Source organism: Dromiciops gliroides, chromosome 1, assembly GCF_019393635.1.
Source record: "Dromiciops gliroides isolate mDroGli1 chromosome 1, mDroGli1.pri, whole genome shotgun sequence".
Taxonomy (NCBI): Eukaryota; Metazoa; Chordata; class Mammalia; order Microbiotheria; family Microbiotheriidae; genus Dromiciops; species Dromiciops gliroides.
In genome coordinates, this window is record NC_057861.1 from 561,852,373 (window position 1) to 561,870,792 (window position 18,420).

The window sequence follows — 18,420 nt, forward strand, 5'->3', positions numbered from 1 at the left end:
TAAGTGTCTGAGATGAGATTTTAACTCAGGTCTTCCTGACTCCAGGGCCAGTGTTCTATTCACTATGCCACCTAACTGCCCCTTTCCTGAATGTAAAATGGGGATCATAACATCTCCCTCTCAAGTTTGTTGTGAAGATCAAGTGAGATAATATTTGTTAAGCACTTAGCACATTTCCTATCTCATAGTAGACACTATAAAGATGCTAATCATTATTATTGTTAATAATATTTTTATCATCATCAGAGGTGAGATTTAAATGTAGGCTTGCCTGATTTCAGGGCCACTTCTCTATCAACTACATATACCATATTAGCTCTTAAATAGAAAATTAATACTGAAAATAAAAATATTTGTCAGAAATTTGGTACTAAGAGAAATCAATGTAACACATTTTAAAGAGCCCTGGGTATGGATCAGCAGACCTTAGTTTGAATCTTGCATATCTATTGTGATCTTAGACAAGTCACTTAATCTTTGTGAGACAAATTTTCTTCATTTATAAAATGAGAATGAAACCCAGTATTTGACCCTGGCCTGAGACAGAGCACAAACCTCAGGTTATAAGAGCACAACACTAAATGATCTTTAGGATTCTTTCTAGTTCAAAATTCTATGATCATGTGACTATTTTTACCTTTCTCCAGATATTTTCATTATAGAAGTAGTAAGCTCAATACTTTTTATTTTGGTTATTATTCAATCTTCATTAATACTACTAATTTTAAAATAAGGATATAAAACCCCCATCTCTTTATCTCAGTTTGGTCATAGCAGGTTTGTTTGCTTGTTTTTAATATTATACCAGGATGGAAGGGGAAAAAAAACCACACCCTGAACTTTTATGCAAACACAAAAACCAAATAGGAATATTCACAATTATACCAACAAAAAGTATTTCCTTGGCTTTGCCTGAGGAATTCTTGACTTCATATATACCAACTCAAATGGTTTGTATTCTCAGCTTTGAGGTTGACATCCCTGACTTTTCAGAAATAGCTCTAAAAGGTTCAAATACTTAGCCACTACAGCAGGAGTCAGTAAATTAAAGCCTTTTTAGATGGTTGGTGCTAAGAATGGTTTTTACATTTTTAAACACAATAAAACTTTATTTTAAAATGTAAAAAATATTCTTAGCTCTCGGGCCTGTATAAAGGCCATGGGCCTTAGTTTACCAATCTCTGATCTACAGCATTGGTTCCTAATCTGTTGGTTTTGGATCCCAAGGAGAGGCTTGCAGTTAGGGTAGAAATACTGTGAGCCTTTTCCCAAACTATATGATGGAGGGGAAGGTAGGTGGTACAGCTAGGAACACTGGCTCTGGAGTCAAGAAGACTTGAGTTTGAATCTCACCTCAGACACTTACAGCTGAGTGTGACCCTGGGCAAGTCACTTAACCCAAATTGCCTTAAACATCTGGGGCAATCTCCAATTGTCCTGATGTATATCTTGCCACTGGACCCAGATGGTTCTGGAGGAGAGAATGAGGCTGGTGACCTTGCAAAGCCCTCCCTCACTTAAATCCAATTCTGTGTAAGTCATGACATCACCTCCTGATATCATGGTCCTCTTTCCATAAGAAGGACAAACAACAATAAAGGAAAAAAGAACAACTTGAAAGCAGGTAACTCTGTCCTATCTGATATACAGAATATTAGATTTAGAGCTAAATGGGACCTTAGAGGCATTTAAGACTTAACCTTCTCATTTTACAGAGAAGAAAAGTAAGGTTTGGAGAGATTAAGTGACTTGCCTAGAGTCACACAACTAGCAAGTGTCTAAAGAAGGATTTTCACTCAGGTCTTCCTGACTTCACAGCCATCCCTCCAAACACTATGTAACTCTTTGTCTTAACTTCAAAGGAGAGACTGCAAGCTGATGGCAGAAGAGGGAGCTTGTCGGATACAGATTACTTTTATTTTTTTAAAGAGACTTTAGGGACAGCTAGGTGGCACAGTAGATAGAGGATCAGCCTTGGAACCAGGAAGATCTGAGTTCAAATCTGTCCTCAGGTACTTACTAGCTGTGTGATCCTGAGCCAAGTCACTTAACCTCAATTGCCCCCCACACCCACCCAAAAGAGACTTTAGTCCCTTTCCTGTTATAAATTTTTAGATACTATAATTTATGCCTAGTGTAAGGGATTCTCAAAGGTAATTCTGACTCTCCAAGATTTTTTTCCTTGAAATTGCATGCACAAGCGCACACACCCCCCCCCCCAATACAAGTATACATATACAAAAACACCTATTTTTGTTGTTGTTCATTCCTGTAGTTGAGTCTAACTTTTCATGACCCCATAGACCATAGCTTCCCATGGAGTTTTCTTGGCAAAGATACTGAAGTGTTTTGCTATTTCCTTTTTTCCTTTTTTCTTTCTTTTTTTTTTTTTTTTGGTGGGGAAATGAGGATTAAGTGACTTGTGCGGGGTCACACACTAAGTGTCAAGTGTCTGAGGCTGGTCTGCTTTATCTACTGGGCCACCTAGCTGCCCCCTTGCCATTTCCTTTTGCAGTGGATCCAGTGGCTCCTTTCATCTGGCAATGAGAGGTTGTGATTTGCCCAGGGTCATAAAGCTAGGACACTTGTCTGAGGATGGATCAGGTCTTCCTGATTTCAGTTCCAGTACTCTATCTTCTGAGCCATCAGCTGCCTCATACATCTATATACAGTGGGAATTATTACATTTGTTAAAACCCTAAATTCTGTTTTATGTTAGAAAGATGAGGTATGATATTATAGACATCGTCTTATATGTAACACTTACATTCCACTATAGTTGGAGGCCATGACTCCTGTGAAGATACAACTGCTTGTATGGAGCTGATCCTCTGAAAGGTTAAAAGTGATGCAAAAGTGGGGCAGCTAGGTGGCGCAGTGGATAAAGCACCGGCCCTGGATTCAGGAGTTTCTGAGTTCAAATTGGGCCTCAGATACTTGACACTTACTAGCTGTGTGACCCTGGGCAAGTCACTTAACCCCATTGCCCCGTTTAAAAAAAAAAAAGTGATGCAAAAGGAAATGACTACAAAAATCACTTACCTGGCAATTTGATGAGTCAACTGAATCTCCGTTGCTGGCAATGGTGTTAAACAAGAAAATCTTACCTACTGTCCTTTTCAAAGAGCAAAAATTTTTTTAAAAAGTAAAATTATAGTTTGTTTCATAGCTCAAGTTGAAGGAAAATGTTCCCTTAAAATTGTATTTCTTCACATTTATGTTTCACAGTAGTGGGTTATGAGCTGTGTAACAGTTAACAGTTTTAATGGAAACAAAGTTAAGGACCTTTTGTGTGGCCATGGAGTTGGAATGAAGAGTACCTATTATGTCATTTCTTAAAGCTAATTTTTAAATTTAACTTATTTATTTAGGGGTTTTTTTGCTCAAATATAAAGTTGTAAGTGTAAAAGTAAATGGAAGTATTCAGAAAACACCAATATTAAAAACTTTTGGGGGGAGGAGGGGCAGCTAGGTGGTACAGTGGATCAAGCACTGGCCCTGGATTCAGGAGGACCTGAGTTCAAATCCGACCTCAGACACTTGACACTTACTAGCTGTGTGACCCTGGGCAAGTCACTTAACCCCCGTTGCCCTGCAAAAAAAAAAAAAACTTTTGTGGAGGTAGGGGAGGACAGTATGTTAAAAAAAAAAGAGAGAAAACTACATAATTTGATTAATATTCCAAGTCAAGCATAACAAAGTATACCAAAGATGTGTACTAAATTAAAATCTGTCTTTCCAATATCCAATTTCTTTTGCTGGTTACTTTTCAAGCAGAAACAGTAAAAGAAATTCTAAGTTTAGGCCAATGGGTGGATTCTAGCTCATTGTATTTACTCAGTGTGAGAAATGGGTAATTGTCTCCTCTCAATGTGGATAAAACAGGCAGTCATACTCCCCTGACCTGTTTGCAGGACAAAGGTCTCAGATCCCCTCCTCCCCCTCAGGTTAGCAAGGTCACATGGTTCAAGGAGCCCTGGTCTCAATTAGGTCCTCTCCAGAGTTCTGTCCATATAAGGAAGTATAAGGTCCGCTCCTGAGTTATGCCCATACAAGGAAGAGGGGTGGGAATACTGCTGATTAGCTAGTTTTTGCGCATAGATTGTAACCCCACCCAGTGATGAAAAAGGGGAAGGTCCATTTGCGTTAGGGACTAGGGTATAAAACAGGGCCTGTGAGCCCCCTTTTTGGGCACCCACTAGCTGCACACTAGGGTGCCTCCTTCTCATGAGAAGAAAATGAAGCCTTTGTCACCTCGCTGCTGAGTTCCTGAGAATTATTGAGAAGAGGATGAATTTTTCCCTCACACTCAGGTCTGGAAAAATGTGGATTCTCCCTTTTGTTAGGTGACATGGAAATTGATAATCTCTTTGACCAAGACTTGGTTGATCCAAGTCACAGGCCCCAAGACTCTCATTAGAATGAACCCACTTCCCATTGTGATAGTCATTTTCTCATTAATTGTTAAGTTGATTGCCATCTCCAGGTGTACCCATTCTTCCAAAGACATATAAACTGTGAGCTCACCATCATGAAGGATCTTTGGCATTCAAGAGTGCCATTGACTTGTTTTATTACATACTAGAATTATTAACAAGATGATTAATTACCCAGAAATTCTCTCAATTTTTTTTTTTTTAGTGAGGCAATTGGGGTTAAGTGACTTGCCCAGGGTCACACAGCTAGTATGTGTGTGTTAAGTGTCTGAGGCTGGATTTGAATTCAGGTACTCCTGACTCCAGGGCCGGTGCTCTATCCACTGCGCAACCTAGCTGCCCCTCTCTCAAATTTTTTAATGATCACATTATCAACCTCTCAAGATAGGACCAAATCACTATGCAAATTAATGATTGCCACTGTTCCTTTAATGAAATTTTTAAAATTTGTATCTCCCAATTTTAATTTTTTTGCAACTATCCCCCTAAATTTTCTGGGCAACACCCTTAGACATTTATATCAAGGAGTTCAACTGATTTTAATATCAACAAAAATATAAGGAGGAAGTATTATTATTGGAATATTAATATATTGGTATACTCAAATATATCCAAAGGGATATGGCTTTTTGGATTATTCTCTTGATTTTTACACTATAAACTGCTAAGTAAACTTAGATCTTTGGATAGCATCTGTATATCATCCAGCCAAAAGGGAATTACATAATCTTTCCACTTTCTAGGGTCCTCTGGAACTTCATCCTGTATTGTGTATTGTCTTCAGGCAACCAGACATACCTTTAACAAATGTAATACAATAGCGCAATATACTGTTTCCAGTCTTCCAAAGGGAAATCAAAATGTTTGAGCCAATAATAATTAAGGAACATTCTGCAATACATTTAGGGTACTTATTATTCCTTTCAGTCTTAGAGATCTTTAGATGGTTACCATCAAGCTGAACTATTCTTTCATTTCTAATAATACTGTGATACAAGTGAATTGATTTTTTTTTTTAGTGAGGCAATTGGGGTTAAGTGACTTGCCCAGGGTCACACAGCTAGCAAGTGTTAAGTGTCTGAGGCCGGATTTGAACTCAGGTACTCCTGACTCTAGGGCCAGTGCTCTATCCACTGCGCCATCTAGCTGCCCCAAAGTGAATTGATTTTGATTAAATCATTTCTAGTGGTTCTTTTCTAATCATGATAATTTCTGATTGACAAAAGCACATGTATGCTAGATGTTTTCTTAATTTTAATGCACTTTTTTGGAGACTGGATCTCCTTATCTTGCCTATTCTGGAAATGTCACTCATATATCCAAATGGCATGGAAATTTTGACCTGCTTCATTAATTTCAGACACAGTATGGGGTACCCCTCTCCTTATGCAATCTGGTGGCCCTCCACTCTCATCAATTTACCAGATTGACACTGACTTTAGCATGATCTGCTTTGGTTTTTCTTTGGATTCCCAGATTCAATGACTCCACCACCCTAAACCTCCTCCAGTTGTAGAGTACCCATTTTTTAAAAAAGATGAGCAGCAGACACTCATAAGCCCAATACCAATACTGATCAACAAGGAAGCTTTGACTTGCTCTGTTTCAGAATTGAGCCAGTTTACCCCTCCTTAGGAAACCTACTATTCCCCAGCTCTTAGAGGTTCAACATGCCCTAGATACTTATCATTTTTAGTCTTACTGTATTTCAGAACTCCTGAGCTCAAGTGATCCACCAGCTTCACTTTAGGATGTTTGCCACCACCTCTAACAGGGATACAAGTACAAGGGATAGTGCAAAGATGCAAAGATCAATCTTGAGCCCAGGTCTTCCTCTCTCCTGCAAAAAGACAACCTGTAAGAGATGTTTTAAATATAAATAGGGGCAGTTAGGTGGTGCAGTGGATAAAGCACCGGCCCTGGATTCAGGAGGACCTGAGTTCAAATCCAGACTCATACCCTTGACACTTACTAGCTGTGTGACCCTGGGCAAGTCACTTAACCTCCACTGCCCCACAAAAACAAACAAACATAAATAGGACACAGCAACACTTTGCACATAAGCTTGTTACTTAAAAAGGGTAGGTGAAACTTTTGTTCCCTTATTAAATGACCTCCTTCAGTGCAATGTGAGCACATAATGCAAAAAGAAAAACAATTGTATCAAAATTTATTTTTACAATGTGTAATACATTTATGGAAGTTCATTCTGCATGATAAATACCATGTGGCACCCTAAAATAACTGTAGGTTTTCTATTTTTTAAAGCTAAACACTACTTAAGTGCATCAATTTCCCTAGGGAAAAAAAAGTTGTTAGCTAAACATATGAATTGAGGAATGCAAAATATTTTTAGAATTTTTCAGCAATTCTAATAATACTTTAGTCCAGCCACTCCACAAATAAAATGAGTTCAAATTAGCTACTGAAAGCTGCTTTTTCTGAATCGATCTTGTGTTCACCAAAGACATATGACTAAATCATCATAGGAACATGAATGGTGTCACATATGATCTTAAATATCAAAAGACCATTTCTTTCCTTTTGTAGAGAAAAGAACTCTCAAACCATATGAACAGTCAATTAATGACCTCCACATCTACTCAATATTGCTTTCTGGCTTAAGAGAGTTAAAATACCAGATTTTTCTTATCTGGTTTATCATTGCATTAAGTTTATAGCAAAATTATAGTCTGTTGCTATAAAATACTTGTTATCAATATAATCCTAGAGAAAACATAAAAACAAATCTAGTACAGTAATAAAAATGCATGACAATAAATGTGTTTCCATGGACCTTCCCAGAAGGGGCCCGTTTCTATAAAAATATATTATTGTATATGCAAATGTATAACAAGAATTCTGGGTTTTAACACATTCTTACTCAAAACAGTATATACAGTCCTATAGTCAGAGCCTATTGTAAGATATACACATAAGTATCTGTAATGAAAGTGTTTCATACATACAGAAGATATACACATTTCTACAGCCTATATCACATTGCATGCTGGAGAAGCTGGCTTTTCTGAGAGGTGATCAATGAAGATGGTCTTTCCTAAGCAGCCTCTTCAGCAGAGCAGTCTATGCCTGCATAGGTAAACTTCTCATAAAGAGTGGTATTCACATAGGTCTGGAAAAATAAGAACAGTTCAGATTCACAGGTTATATTTGCAACAGCATTCTTTTGTTAGAAAATAGTCACTAAAGTAAAATAGCAATGACTTAAGACTCTATTTGCTTCCCCTCAAATAGAGCACTATTGCCCTAGTGATCAAAGCCAGGTTGAGAAAGTTTACATTTCAGTTCATCAGTCAATCATTACTGATTACTTACGTATTTGTTAAATGCCTACTATGAGCTTGGCACTGTGGTAGGCACTAAGAATACAAGTATAAAGAACAAATGATACAATGTCTACTTACAATGAGCTTACATTCTAAAGAAGGAGATAAATACAATAAAAATATAAGCAGCATTACTACGTGGCTGGGTTCCCTTCTTCATTAAGGACCTATGATTTCATTGGTATGGCAATGCTTTTTTCCTCAAACTGATGGAACCTATTTTTCACTTAGTCTTAGGTGGTTGTATGGGGCTGAGAAATGTGAAGTGATTTGCCCATGATCACACAGCTAGAAAGTATCAGTGATGGAATTTGATTCCAGGTCATTTTGACTCCAAGTCCAGCACTCTATCCACTTGGACATCTCAAACTGAATGTCTTCATATATATCTTAAATTCAGCATGTCCAAAACTGAACTAAGTATCTTTTACCCTCGAACACTCACCTTTTTTTTTTTTTAAACTCTCCTATTACTGTCAAGGGCACTCCTACCCTCGTAGGTATCATCCTTGACTCCTTATTGTTGCTCCAAAAATACAATTTTTAAATCCTGTCATTTCTCCCTGCATAATATTTCTTGTCTATACCCTCTTCTCTCCTTTAACACTACTACCACCCTGATGCAGGCCTTCACTTCAAGCCTGGACTATAGCAATTGTCTTCTGTGTCATCTCTTCCTATTTCATTTCCATCCTATACTCATCTCTCAAACTGACCTTTCTAAAATGCAAGTCTGACTCCCTTATTCGATAAACTCATGGGTTCCCTAGTACCTCCCTGATCAAATATAAAATGCTCTGTTTCTCATTTAAAGCCCTTCATAATCCAGAAAATTCTACATTTCCAGTCTTCTTATACTTTACTCATCCCCACATATTCTGTGATCCAGTGTCAGTGGTTTTCTTGTTCTTTGAACATGGCACTCCATCTCCAGACTTTGAACATTTTTATTGGCTGTCTCCCATGCCTGGCACTCTCACTCTCTCTCTCTCTCCTGGCCTCCCAGGCTTCTGTCAGGTTTCATTTAAAATCCCATCTGCAAGAAGTCTTTCCCACTCCCCCTTAATGCCAATGAATTCCTCCTGAGATTTGCTCCAGTTTATCTGATGTATATATGTACATATATACATATATGTTTACATGTACATTTATGTATGTATAGTGAACATTTTTATTTGTATGTTCTGTCCTCATTAGGCTGAACTCCTTAAGAACAAGGACTGCTTGCCTTTCTTTGTGCTTAGTACAATTCCTGACCTAGAGTAGGCATTTAATAAATGCTTCTTGACATGACCATACCAAAGTGACTCTTTGCTTGAGATCACTAGACTTTTATTGAGCAGGCTAATTTTATGCCAAATTGCATATGAATTAGTCAACAAATAAAATTTCATTCAAACAGAAGCTACTCCCAAATAGGGGTCTCTTTGAAAGGAAATATATATTCATAGGTAAACACTATAGTGCATGTTTTCCCTTTCAATTATATTTTTAAATATCCATGGAATATGGACTTCTCTACAGTTATTACAATTATAGCTTATCTATAATATGATTACAATATGTAATTGTGTACAAAACATGATTATATGCTCCACTCAGGTTTTATAAAAGTTATATTTGGCAAAGTATATCATATTGTGTTTAGCACTATATAAGGTACAAAGTATGAGAGATGAAAAATTAGTGTAATGCATTGTCCTAGCTCTTCTAGGGCTTATAATTTGGTAAATATAAGACCAATGGGTGAAACAATTGTTTGTTCTCAAAGAGGACCATGACATTGAGAAGTGATGTCATGACTTGCACTGAATTGGATTTAAGTGAGGGAGTGTTGTCCAAAGTTACAAGCCTCATTCTCTCCTCTCGAGCCATCTGGGTCCAGTGACAAGATATATATCAAGAAGACTGGAGATGGCCCTGGCTGTTTGAGGCAATCGGGGTTAAGTGTATTGCCCAGGGTCACACAGCTACTGTCAAGTGTCTGAGTTGAGATTGGAACTCAGGTCCTCCTGAGTCCAAGGGCCAGTGCTCTATCCACTGTGCCACCTAGTTGCCAATTAAGAAGCAATACAAGGTAATGCCTAAGTCAATTGTGTGATTTGGACTATAAATGCTAGAGCAATCCAGAGAAGGGAGAGATTAGTATGGGCTGGAATATTTATAGAAACCTTCAGGGAAGAAGTGGCACCTGAGCCAGGACAAGAATTTGAATGGGTAGAATAAAGGAAGGACAATTCAGGTGGGAAAATAGCATCCACAAAAGCCTGAATAGGGGCAAGAATGATGAGGGAACTTTCCTGGGGGAAACTGGGAAATGAAATCCTACTGATAGGGTGTGATTCAGATTCTGAAAGGATCTGAAAGCCAGTCAAAGGACTCTGGACTTGCTGTCTTCTGGTTGATGAAGAGGCATGTGGAAAGCTATTTTAAGAATCTTACAGAAAAAAGGGGATGTGGTTATAGAGGTTGTGCATAAAATCCAATTTAATAAATGCTCCCCCATTATTGAAATACATAGTGTGTGATTTCTTTTTTCTTTACCTGTATTTCCAATCTGTTCATCACCAAATCTTGTTGATTTGTCTTTCCCAAAGTCTCTTGAATTGTCCCTTCATTTTCATTATCACTTTACTTCTAGATATGTAATATTATTATATTGCAGTGGAAGGAGTAGTGGATTTGGAATGCTGGATTTGGGGGCCTTGGTTCAAATGCCATTGTTGTTGAGTCATTTCAGTTGTGTCCAACTCTTCATGACCCCATTTGGGATTTTCTATCAAAGATATTGGAGTGGTTTGCCATGTCCCTCTCTAACTTATTTTACAGATGAGGAAACTCAGGCAAACAGGGTTAAGTATCTTTCCCAGGGTCACATAACTAGTCTGAGGCCAAATTTAAATTTAGGAAGTGATATCAGGCCCAGCACTCTACCCACTGCACCACCTAGCTGCCCCTTGGTTCAAATTTTAGCTCTGCCAAATATTACCTATGTGATCTTGAATAAATGACTAAACCTATATGATTCTGTTTCCTCAATAAAATGAGAGTTACTCTAAATGTTCTACAGATTCTCTTTAGTCTCTGGGACTTCTGACCTCTCTTTTCCACATAATTCTGAGCCTCACTTGGCTCACTATTTCTGGAAGGTCTCAGACATGCTTTACCTCTTTCACTACTCCCAGGCTGTCTTCTCCATATCATCAACCACCTGTCCTCCCTCCCCACCCCACTCCAGTTTAGGAACTTATCAAGTGTAATGTAATCTACTGTTGTTCCTGGAAATCATGTGAAAGGCTCTGTGGTTCAATTCACACCCCCTGCTCCAAAATGTGTAGTTTTCACTATTAGAATGCAAATTCCTTCAGAGAAGAAATTCTTTGCTTTTGTATTTGTATTTCCAGCTCTTAGTAATAGAAGGCACAGAGAAGCACAGAACATGTGCTTTTTCATTCATTCATTTTTTCATTCCAGTTTTAATCACCATTATAATACCTAGCATTTACATAGTACTTTAAGGTTTTTTTAAACCTTTATACAGATTATCACATTTTGTACTCACTATCACCCTGGGAGGTAGATGCTATTATTTTCCCCATTTTAAAGATGAGGAAACTGAGTTATAGGATTTGAATTCAGGTCTTTGTAGATTTATGATTCTCCCTCTGTTGTTGATTGCCTTCAAGCCTAACTTTCTTGTTTTATCCCTCTTTCTCCTAAAATGAATCAGATTAATGTTCTCAGAAACATTATTTTCTTCATAACAGAATCTAAACTCTTGATCAAAGTTCTCCATAGTCTGATATGACTTTACCTAAGACTTTCCTAATAATTCTGCCCAATATGGGCATTTTTTGTGTGTACCACACATTTTTAAACACGGTTAATTAAATATAACACTTTTCCCATTTAATAACCAGGTGATGTAGTGAATACAGTACTGAGCCTGGAGTCAGGAAGACCTAAATTCAAATCTGGCTTCAGATACTTATTAGCTGTGTGACCCTGGGCAAGTCACTTAGCCATCTATAAAATGAGCTAGAGAAAGAAATGGTAAATTTACTCCAGTATCTTTTCCAAGAAAACCAAAATGGGGTTGTGAAGCATTGGACACAACTGAAACTCTATATAAGTCACTGTGTTGAGTCCTGGTAACAAAAATTTTGTTATATGCTCAACTGTACATCTTGTTTGATCATTACTTCTTGCATATAAGTGAATTATTCTAATGGTAAAAATCTGGAAGTTTATCTAATAAATATGATTTGCAAAGTGGTTTTTTTCATAAATTATCCTATTTGATAAACTTCCTCACAAAGTGGTAAACTCCTTTAGGAAACATATAATGTGATTTCTTTTTGCACATTCTCTAAGGAGCCTGCCACTGAGCTAGGCACATGACAAATACTCAGGAAATAACTAACATATTTCCTTAGATTAATCTAGGATGAAAAGTCAGGCTGCCTATTCAGAAGAGAGGATAGAACACAAGAATAGAAGGCAGGAGTGCCTTGATCCTTACCTTTCGTTCTTCTAACATCCTGTTTAAGGACACAAGTATCTGAGCAAATGATGGCCTTTCATAAGGTTTCTCACGCCAGCACTGTCTCATTAGGTCATACCTTTGAACATGAAAATGTGGAATATTAAGAACAATCAGTTCTGTACATACCTGGAAGTGACATCAGAACCAGGGGAACAGTAATTATGTGGATTCTCAACTAAGGTGGCAAATTATAGAATAGCTGAAGTTTATCTGATGCCTTCCCTCCTCCCTTTCTGTGTAGCTTTCCTGCCTCCCCTATCTTTGCAGCTTAGTCTACATCCCATTCTTCTAAGGCTCTAAGTTTAGGTGCCACAGATCTACCCCTACCTCCCAATGTTAATAACAAACAATGTCCCAGATGTGTCATTGAGTATTTGAATTGACATCCTTTCAAAGACTGAAAAGTTTTCAAAAATCAAATAAATTAATTCTCTAATGGTGACCTTTTAGGTACTGACAGTTCATGGTCATGATATTTGGGGAATGCAGATATTTTTTAATGATTTACCTTTAATCAGTTATTCTATGAAGATGGCTACTCTTAGAGTAGCTCTTAGATAGACACTCTACTCTTAGAAACAGGACTGGGAATGGGGATGTTATTAAATCAAAACCCTTTCCACAAAGGGGAAAAATTAGGCTTGTGATGATTGGGAATCAAATTAGAACTAACCAGTCCTGTAGTATGATGGCAACTGTTATGGGGTTGGGACATAAACTGGCCAACTAAACTAAAGGAGAAACATACCATGAGAAGTAAGGGAGATAAGCCCATTGGGTGCAGTTGCTGCCTGGTCAGTGCCAGTAAACAGAGATAACTCCAGAAATCAGAACAACCACCCCTCACCTGACTTCTCCCAACCAAGGAGAGAACAGCTCTCTCAACCATCTCCCCTTGAGAGAAGTCCTTGACTTCTTTCTTGGTCTCCTTTCTCTAGCACCTAAATAAAATTATTCTAATTGGATTTGTGTGTGAGAGGGTGTAATTCTTTAAAGAGGAATACCTAAAGACACCCACAACTACCAATTTCCCCCATGACAGTAGGAAAGAAAAAATTCCATGGAATAAGAAGGTTATTGCCTAAAGAGGAAAAAAAATGCAGGCAGGCAGGCAGGCAGTCAGGAAGGAAGGAAGGGAGTGTAATGATTGGAATGATGCCACCTACTGGAGGCTTGCTGTGGGAAAGCTCCGCCATGAGGAAAATGCCTCAGAGGGCAAGGCCATGTGGCTTTTCCTTGGCGTCAGGAAGTGACATTTGCTCATGGGTGCTGTCTATCACGGCTACCAGCCAATCAACTTGAGGAGCCTCCCATTTTCTGGGAGGAGACAGGAAGGAGGAAAGAGGGCCTGCGTGGAGAGCTCTCGCTCTTTTGAGTTCCTGACTTGATGGTGGTGGTGGCGGCAGAGGACTTCACAGGAAATTTGAGGAAAGATAGGAATGCCAGGCTGTTGGAATTCTGTTCTCAATCTTTTTAGTCAGTTTCCCCCAGAACTGGGGGAACAGATTAGAATCCACATTTAGAAACTTAAATTACACAGGAGGAAGGGAGGGAGGGAAGAAAGAAAAGAAAAGAAAGAAAGAAAGAAAGAAAGAGAGAGAGAGAGAGAGAGAGAGAGAGAGAGAGAGAGAGAGAGAGAGAAAGAAAGAAAGAAAGAAAGAAAGAAAGAAAGAAAGAAAGAAAGAAAGAAAGAAAGAAAGGAAGGAAGGAAGGAAGAAAGGAAGGAAGTGTTAAGGGCTAAAATTCTAGCTAGTCTGTCTAAAATATCTAATGAGTGGTCGCCAATAAATTATAAGCTTTAGCAAGAGTTAGGCTTTTAAGCATTTATTAAGGAAAACAAGAATTTGGTAAAGAGAGAGAGAAAGGCCTAGATTCCTATCTATTAAAGGGAGAGCATATTTCTATGCTCTCCACCAGAGTCCAAAGGAAAGAGCCTCAGAGCGAGCACCAGTCTCTTCCTTCCCCCTCCCACTAGCCCGCGTCACTTCCTGACGCCAAAGAAAAGACTCCTGGTCTTGCCCTCAAAGACCTTCGCTTCATGGGTGGAACTCTTCTACAGTAAGTCTCCAGCAGGTGGCGTCATTCCAATCGTTACAGTTGGAAGGAAGGAAAGGAAAGGAAAGGAAAGGAAAGGAAAGGAAAGGAAAGGAAAGGAAAGGAAAGGAAAGGAAAGGAAAGGAAAGGAAAGGAAAGGAAAGGAAAGGAAAGGAAAGGAAAGGAAAGGAAAGGAAAGGAAAGGAAAGGAAAGGAAAGGAAAGGAAAGGAAAGGAAAGGAAAGGAAAGGAAAGGAAAGGAAAGGAAAGGAAAGGAAAGGAAAGGAAAGGAAAGGAAAGGAAAGGAAAGGAAAGGAAAGGAAAGGAAAGGAAAGGAAAGGAAAGGAAAGGAAAGGAAAGGAAAGGAAAGGAAAGGAAAGGAAAGGAAAGGAAAGGAAAGGAAAGGAAAGGAAAGGAAAGGAAAGGAAAGGAAAGGAAAGGAAAGGAAAGGAAAGGAAAGGAAAGGAAAGGAAAGGAAAGGAAAGGAAAGGAAAGGAAAGGAAAGGAAAGGAAAGGAAAGGAAAGGAAAGGAAAGGAAAGGAAAGGAAAGGAAAGGAAAGGAAAGGAAAGGAAAGGAAAGGAAAGGAAAGGAAAGGAAAGGAAAGGAAAGGAAAGGAAAGGAAAGGAAAGGAAAGGAAAGGAAAGGAAAGGAAAGGAAAGGAAAGGAAAGGAAAGGAAAGGAAAGGAAAGGAAAGGAAAGGAAAGGAAAGGAAAGGAAAGGAAAGGAAAGGAAAGGAAAGGAAAGGAAAGGAAAGGAAAGGAAAGGAAAGGAAAGGAAAGGAAAGGAAAGGAAAGGAAAGGAAAGGAAAGGAAAGGAAAGGAAAGGAAAGGAAAGGAAAGGAAAGGAAAGGAAAGGAAAGGAAAGGAAAGGAAAGGAAAGGAAAGGAAAGAAAGAAAGAAAGGAAGGAAGAAAGAAGGAAAGATTTCCTTAAGTTAATACCTCAAAGATTTATTTAGATTTCCCTGTGGAAAGTCTCAAAGTTGTTGTTATCAACTACTTGTCCCATTCTAATTTTCACCATAACCCTCCTTAAATGTCTGGGATAATATCTTTTCAGTTTCCATTATTTATAGAGAATATGTTCCACTAATGTGAACAAGCATGGATTTGTTGTATGCAAGCACAAGATTTCATTACTTCATAGATCCTTTGTTCCCCCAGCCACCTAGTTTGCCTTTCGGCAATGAGTTTTATAACTTTAGCAGTAGCCCTGGAATATTTTTTTTTCTTTTTTTGTTGCGTGGGGCAATGGGGGTTAAGTGACTTGCCCAGGGTCACACAGCTAGTAAGTGTCAAGTGTCTGAGGTCGCATTTGAACTCAGGTACTCCTGAATCCAGGGCCGGTGCTTTATCCACTGAGCCACCTAGCTGCCCCAGCCCTGGAATCTTATGCAAAGTTAGACAAGTTGGCTGACTTACACCTCATCATCACAGTTGAGGGGTTTTTCCAATCTGTAGCCCTGTGGGAGCTTCTCATAGAGTTCTGCACACGTCATCCCACAATATGGTGTTCCACCTTAAAGAGAAGAAATGGAATTCTTGTCAAACATAATCTGTCAAGAATCTAAGCTTCAAAAGTTAGTGGTCTAATTAATTAATTGGTTGGGCGAGGCCATGCAGGAGGTTTAAGGAAATTCATTATATAATAATCTGATGTTACAACACAACTTAGATAGCCAGACTGCCAGGAACACAGAAAGAGAAAGTGAGAGAGTAAGGAAGGCAGAAGGATTTTTAAGCACTTTGTATGGTCAGTTTCCCTAAGTCATTTAAAGTAAGGGGAGGGTGGGTGTGTGTGTCAAGAGAGTGAAATTAGATTTGGAATCAGGGGACCTGAGTTTGAATCCTAACTCTGTAATTTACTATCTGTGTGACCCCCTACTATATGTACTGCCTCTCTGAACCTCCATTTCTTCATCTGTAAAATGAGAGGATTAGACTAGATGACTTTATGGTCCCTTCTAGCTCTAAATCTGTGATATGATGGTGTATTATCATTTATGACTTATTAATATTGTTTGAACCTAACTTTATGTGAATAGAGAATGTTTCAACCCAAAATATCACCCTGATCCCTATCCAGGAATGCTAGATATGGCAAGGAATTTTAGGTTCCTCCAGGTTCTGGATACACCTAGAATATTCTTTTTTGGGCACCAATACCCAAGACTTATTTTGGGTCCATCCAAGTTTGTGTTTTGAATTCCCCTTGTGTTGTGGCTTTACTCAAATTATATTGAATGGTTTACATTTACTCATATCCATCTCAATTTACCTTGCTTTTAATTTGCCCTCTCAGCAAAACTATGTAACTGTGCACATGTGGTTTATGTATGGGTTCCCTTGTCCCAATCCTATATAGTGCAAACTTTCCAGAGCCTGGACAAGAAGGAGCAACACCTTCTTTCCAGCTTGTTCTCACTAAACAGCCTAATAAATTTGTTTCTAAAACTATTTCAGATTTTGGGTTTGTTTTCATAAACAACATGATGTATTTCTAAAATTCAGTTTTCACACAGCTTATGAGCTCATTGTATTAATTCTATAACATAAGGTTTTCTTATTCTGCTTTAAAGTATATGTTGTGTTTGGTCATTCTGAAATTGTTGACTAACTCTACTGCTTCTAATAAACTTTTCATATGAGACATAAACACAGATGATGATGATGATGATGGCAATGACGGCAGTTATGATGAAAGTTACTTTCATACAGGCATTGGTTGTCTCAATTGGGCATTAGGTGGGGTTTTCAAAAAGACAAGCAATTGCAAACACAGGAATCTTTTTAAAAAATGATTTAAGTTATTATGACCAAATTATTATTAAGATGGACAGATATAAGGTATTATTAAGATATAGGATGCCATGCAGTATGTCCACCTCCATTTACATATTATACAGGGAGGTACTCACCCAAACTAACAATCTCCCATAATAACACACCATAGGACCACCTGTAAAAAGGAGAAATGAAAGGCAAAGGATCAATGAGTAAACTGAAGAAAGGAAGCCATATACCATATTCCCTAAAAATACAAGATTTCCTTTTTAATGAGACTGGAAATGAAAGAGAATAATTCACTATATTCAAAGTTCTGGGTTAATGAAATTCCTTTCCCTTCTCTTGTAAAGTGCTTAGCATAGAATCTGTTGTATAAGGGGACGGCTAGGTGGCGCAGTGGATAAAGCACCGGCCCCGGATTCAGGAGTACCTGAGTTCAAATCCGGCCTCAGACACTTGACACTTACTAGCTGTGTGACCCTGGGCAAGTCACTTAACCCCCATTGCCCCGCAAAAACAAACAAACAAACAAACAAACAAAAAAAGAATCTGTTGTATAAGAAGGGTGAAAGAACTGGAAGAATACCTTTCTACTGTCTAGCCTAACAGGGAAAATGAGGAATTTTTTTTTTTTGGACAAAATATAAGGAGTGCTTCAAAGGGAAAACAAGAAACAAAAAAGGACAATATATAATTGTATCAATTAGGACTTATAAACAAAGTAAATTAGAGATCTTAACACAGTTCAGCCTTAGAGGTATGACTGAGGACTCATGATTGAAATCTTTCACTGAAACAGTATATCTTATTTAATAGATAAAATGAGTGGTAGACTAGAATCCTATGTTACTAATGTGAGGATTTTTTTTTTTTTTTAGTGAGGCAATTGGGGTTAAGTGACTTGCCTGAGGTCACACAGCTAGTAAGTGTTAAGTGTCTGAAGCCGGATTTGAACTCAGGTACTCCTGACTCCAGGGCCGGTGCTCTATCCACTGCGCCACCTAGCCACCCCTTGTGAGGAATTTTTTTATAGGAAAAACCATTGAAGGGCAAAGAATGCCAAAGAGTATAACTTGGATTTTGAAAGATTCAATTATACCCTAGATTTTGAAAGAAAACCCCCTTGGCATAAAACTCTTCTGAGGAAATTGGTTCAAGAGGGGTGGAAAGTTCTCAAGAATAAAATTATGATAAATGATTCAAAAGCAAAAGAAAAGGGGTAGCTAACTAAAGGGACTGATGTGAATATATAGATGAGTAGAATATAAGAGCA

The 18,420-nt window shown here is 38.3% G+C and overlaps 1 protein-coding gene across 1 annotated transcript in view; it reads right to left on the reverse strand.

Moving 5' to 3' along the window:
• Positions 1–6,589: 6,589 nt before the first annotated feature.
• The window catches only part of TEK (TEK receptor tyrosine kinase), a 144,639-nt gene continuing 132,808 nt past the window's right edge, over positions 6,590–18,420 (reverse strand). Inside the window, 4 exon segments of the mRNA XM_043979761.1 lie at positions 6,590–7,569; positions 12,306–12,405; positions 15,783–15,879; positions 17,279–17,319. Coding sequence (XP_043835696.1) covers positions 7,495–7,569; positions 12,306–12,405; positions 15,783–15,879; positions 17,279–17,319 — 313 coding nt within the window. The 3' untranslated portion in view covers positions 6,590–7,494.